At 42.5% G+C, this 5,452-nt stretch overlaps 1 protein-coding gene across 1 annotated transcript; it reads left to right on the top strand.

The window, feature by feature from the left end:
• Nucleotides 1-2,306: 2,306 nt before the first annotated feature.
• Nucleotides 2,307-2,837, top strand: LOC122070230. Its single transcript, XM_042634356.1, has one exon. It carries the CDS (start codon nucleotides 2,307-2,309, stop codon nucleotides 2,835-2,837), a length of 531 nt encoding a protein of 176 aa, XP_042490290.1.
• The last annotated feature ends 2,615 nt before the right edge of the window (nucleotides 2,838-5,452 follow it).

The raw sequence follows: 5,452 nt of genomic DNA, 5'->3' as shown, positions 1-5,452 counted from the left end.
CCCAAGGTTCATAGCTAGTGTATGTGTTGGCTTTGCCCCCCTAGCCATAGAACCATCAATTTATTACTTTTATTTTAATTGTTTCCCTTTCCTTAAAGCCAAGTAGAGTAACCCTTGTAAGAGTGACTCTCTGGTCAAGTAGGGAAGCTTATATTATGATACATCCCTCGGGCTAAGTAGAGAAACCTACTTGTGAGTCTCTCTAGCTTTATCCCATTTATTTTACTTTAATTTTTATTTCAACATTTTTTCCCTTTATTGTTTTTTTTAATTACGTGGGTTGTTTATTTTCTGTTATTTATTTATTTAATTTTAATTGCGTGACTTGCGTCTTTAAATTCTTAGATGACGAATAGTTAGGACATTATTTTAGATACATATGTTTAGGACGGTTGTTAAAATTAGATTACAACCATTAATAGATTCACTTTCGCATTATTAAAAGAAGAAAAATATAAAGTGGCTGCTTTCCCTGAGTTCGACCCATACCTACACTGATTTGTACGCTTGCGGTTACATTTAAAATCTCAAACATATACATAGACGACATGGTAGTCAAGTCCCACGACAAGGAGGAACATCTCAACCACCTAGGCAAAGCGTTTGATCGGATAAAAGTCCATAATCTGAATATCAATCCCGTCAAATGCACCTTTGGTGTATCCGTGCGTAACTTTGTACAGCAGAAAGGGATAGAAGTAGATAGGAATAAGACCCGGGCTATAAGGGAGACCTAACCTTCTTGCAATGAAAAAGAATTGTAGAAATTCCTTGGTCAAGTCATTTTCCTTAGATGGTTTATTTTCAATTCTGCGGGAAGGGGAAGGGCTTTCTCCCCTTTACTAAAACTCAGAAATAAGGAAGAATTTAGGTGGGAAAAAGATCACCAGGCTGCATTTGAAGAAGTAAAGAGATACTTGACCAACCCTCCTGTGTTGATACCCCCGCAAAAGGGGATCCCATTAAAGTTGTATGTGTCAGCCGCATCAAAATTCATAGCTGGCTTATTGGCACAAGATAAAAAAAAAGGGTCATGAACAGGTTATGTATTATCTAACTCAGTCTCTAAATGACACATAGATAAAACATACGACCATCAAAAATTTATGCTTGTCATTGTATTTATCCTGCACTATGTTGGGATACAACTTGATCCCGATGACTGTAAACGTCCTGTGCCAAATGGACTTGATCAAGCATATGCTTAATAAGCCTATTGTACAAGGAAGGATTGGAAAGTGGGCTATGGCCTTGACTGAATTTTCCTTACAATATATGCCTCAGAAGGCCGTAAAGGGGCAAACATTAGCTGATTTTCTAGCTAATCATCCACTATTGGAAATATTCCCAAGAAAATGTAATCAGCCTTTGCCCTTGGAAGATGTTCTTCGACGGATCAAGAACGGAATGATCAGCTGGAACAAGAGTGGTGATCATCTCACCACATGGCATTGAGACACACATGGCCTTTTAGATGTGTTTCAGTTGTTCTAAAAATCAAGCAAAGTATAAGGCCCTTCTGATCGACATAGAGACTCTCCTAGCGATGGATATATCAGTGGTCGAAGTAATTGGGGACTCCCAATTAGTAGTTAAGCAGATAGCTAAGGAATACTGATGCGAGAGTGAATCATTAATTGACTACCTTGCCAAAGTTAAAGATCTAATCAAAAGGTTCCAAGATGTATCCCTCAGGTACATCCCAAGGAGAGAGAGCACAATGGCCAACAACCTGGCCTAGGCCACTTCAGGCGCAAAGCTAAGCGAAGGCCAATGCGAGCAAGTTATAACTCTTAGAAAGAAGATGTCCTCTTCAATCGCAGAATGCGCTTTGGATGAAGAAAACAGCTTGGAGGAGTTGAAGCCTGACTGGAGAACACCCTTATTTTAATTTTTACAAAACCCTAATAGCAAGACTGATAAGAAAATGAGATACCAAGCTTTGGGATACGTGGCTTGAGGAGATCAGCTCTAAAGAAAAGGAGAGGATGGTATGTTGTTGCAGTGTGTGGGAGTAAACGAATCTATACAGATCAAGGTTGAAGCTCATAAAGAAATCAGCTGATTAGGTGGCATGGGTATCATTGGCCAATGATTGTAGATGATTAAATACAGTATGCCAAAGGCATGGACTAATCCAATGGACCCCAGCGATTGATTTACACCTTATCATTAAACCATAGACGTTCAGAGGATGGGCCATGGACATCATTGGAAAAATATACCCTCCTTCTAGTTAAGGCCACAATTTTATGTTGGTTGCAACAGATTATTTCACAAAGTGGGTAGAAGCCGTTCCCTTAAAGATGGTAAACCAAATAGACACGATCAAGTTCCTAAAGCAAGGGATCATTTACAGGTTCGGTTTCCTTGAAACCATAACTTGCGACAATGGGACTGTCTATTCTAAGGAACATAGAATTACTATCATTCACTCTACTCCTTATTACGCCCAAGGGAACGGTCAAGCTAAGGCGAGTAACAAGGTTCTGAAGGCAAATTTGGCTAAGGTTATCAATGATAATCCTGCTACTTGGCCCAAATTGCTCGCTAAAGTCCTCTGGGCTTTTCGGACTACCAAACGGACAGGTACTACCCCTTTCTCTCTAGCGTTTGGTTATGACCAAGTGTTTCCCATGGAGGTGACCGTGAGGTCTTTGCAGGTGACACACCAACATAACTTGACAACACAAGAATACAGTGAAGCCATGATGACCGAATTAGAAGACCTATGTGAAGAATGTGTTAAAGCACTGGACTTCATGCAAGCTCAAAAAATGTTGGTGGCTAAGGCATATGACAATCGTGTTAGGCCTAAAGAGTTCCAAAAGGGTTAGTTGGTATGAAAATCCGTCTTACCAATTGGGACTAAGACTAACCGATTTGGTAAGTGGTCCCTTATTTGGTAAGGGCCGTTTGAAGCCTACCAAACTAAAGGGAGGCGCATACATGCTACAGAATCTAGACGGATAGATTCAGCTGAAGCCAATCAATATGAAATACCTGAAGAGGTACTTCCCAGCCCTGTGGGAACCAATGTAACGGGCCAGGAGGTGATCTATTCAAGCCTACAGACTAAGTCACTATTCCATCATACATAAACTTGACCGACAAAGAAGGATATTTGAGAGCAAAAGAGTAATGGCTTCATTACCGAACACACCCAAAATGGCCAAAAGAAAACATTCAAGAAAAGAGGAAACAAGGCATAATAAAAGAAAGAAAGGGAGATGATCATCCGAGCGCACTAAAAGGCATTCCCCTTAGACTCTTATGGCTCGTAAGCCTAAATTTAAATTGGTCAACCAACTGGGACCAAACAACTTTGAGCTTGTAGCCTATCTGAGACATAAGGTGGTTAGCCTCAAACAGGTCCCTTTCCCATACCTTAACTCGTGGACCAGAGACCTGTAAGTCTTTAGCCAGCGGGGCTATCTCCTCACAGAGTTCCTTGAACTCCTGAGCATTGAACTCCATCAACTGCTTCTCTTTCTTCTTCTCCTTTTGGAGGCGACTGATCTCTTTATCTAAGGCCTTGAATTTGGTCTTAAAAGCTGTGGCAGCCGCCATAAGGCCCTCCAGTTTGGCCTGTCCAACGTCTACCTTCTGAGAGGAAGCCTTGTGCTCGTTGAGGAGGGTTCTAGTTGACTATGATGTTGACTGCCTCAGGGATAGAGCAACCTATCATCCTGCTCAAGTCCTTGAGATACCCTGCACAATCGCGTTGCTTTACTGAGAGGTTGGGATCGGCCAGAAGCTTATTAGCAACACGCTCCATAGCAGTGGTTTGCTCACTCGTCCAGATTTCCCTCACGGACAGACTGACCAAGGATTGATACAAGTCTTTTGTCCAGTCAATGATAGATGAAGCATGAGAAGACTCGCCTGAAGCTAACACAGATCGCAGGGGTTTGGAGGAACTAAGGATGGTTAGACAGGTGAGCATACTGCCAAAGTCTGGGAGAGAAGGAGAAGTTTGCAAAAGAACTAGGAGCTAGTTCCCTTTCTTATTGGAAGGAGAGACTGGTTAATGATAAAAGGACTTACTTCTGCAGAGCCTGTAGGAGTTGAGGCCATTGGGATCACAGGTAGAGTAATGATCTGACGGGAAGGCTTGTCTTCACTTTTGGGCACACCAGAAACATCAGAAGTCCCAACAGGGTGATACAGTGGCACAATGGTCCCTTCTTCAAATTTCTTGGACAGAGACCTGGACATAAGCACCTCTGACCTAGACCACCTGGATTCCATGGAAGCCAACTTGGTTAGAGTAGCATCTGGCTATTTCCCTCTTCTTAGCCTTTTCAAGGAGACTTGCTCCTTGGGATGATCATTCGTTGGTAGGTCAGATAGCTCCTCAACGACTTGGACTTCATCAGAAGCACTAGAGGACTCCTGGGCAGCACTCATAGGAAGGGTGGCTGCAAAAGGAAAACAAATACTAAGGCTAGGGTGATACCATGGTCTCTTACACTGTGCCACACATGATCAGTGGCCAACAGACCCAAGAAGGACACATTATCCATAGCCTCATAAGCTGGGATGTTCATTGCGTCAGCAATAGCAAAAGGAGCATTTGGCAGAGGAGGTTTATTCTCCATCAAACGTGCAAAGTTGCGGTTGAAACGGTCATACTTTATGGGAAGGTCTTGGAGAAACTTACTCGCATTCTTTGGCCATGCCATATATTCATGGCGCTCAAACGCTCTAACCTCTCTACGATCTTCCAACGTTTGTCCTTCATTTCCTGACAGTTTGGGTCATACTTGATGCGGAAGGCCTTTTGATACTCTACAATGGAATTGTAAAGAGGATTACCTTTTGTTGATCAAAGACGAAGCTTCTGATCACCCTGGCTCTTTATATCAGAAAATAAGGTTGCGTTAGAACCATCACTGTGAGCAGAGGTAGTGGATGCACGATGAGAGAACTGCATCCAAATCCCCAACATAGTAAGAATTCCACCAAGACTGAAACTCATCAGTCGCGAAGGGATATAGTTGGAAGTGGAAGGGTATGAACTCAGAGAGGGCGAGGGCCTTAACATCTATGATCTTCTGAATATCCCCTTCATTAAACAGCACGAGATGATCAAGCTTTTGATAAGTCAGGGAGTGGTAGCAAGGATAAGGTGCAGACTAAATTAGACCAAACTGTTGCACAATGAAGTGGGGGTTGTAGCATTCCGCCCCGCACATGTTCTTTTTGGAATGCTCAAGGGTGATCCCAAAAATGCAAACCGCGACAGGTCATGTAACTAGCCCATAAGTTAGCCATGGCCAGAGGGTCACAAATTGTAGTAGCCAACCACTCTGGTATATTATTGAGAGAATGAAAGGGAGTAAAAATATCATGAGGACGGCCAAACAGAAGATTTGAGAAAAAAATCAAAGTAGACCCTATGAGAGGGAGGAGGTGCTAGCATATTCTCGAAAGAATAACCCATGACGAT

This window comes from Macadamia integrifolia, unplaced genomic scaffold (assembly GCF_013358625.1).
Source record: "Macadamia integrifolia cultivar HAES 741 unplaced genomic scaffold, SCU_Mint_v3 scaffold86, whole genome shotgun sequence".
In the NCBI taxonomy this organism is placed as follows: domain Eukaryota; kingdom Viridiplantae; phylum Streptophyta; class Magnoliopsida; order Proteales; family Proteaceae; genus Macadamia; species Macadamia integrifolia.
This window is presented reverse-complemented; position numbering and strand designations above follow the sequence as displayed.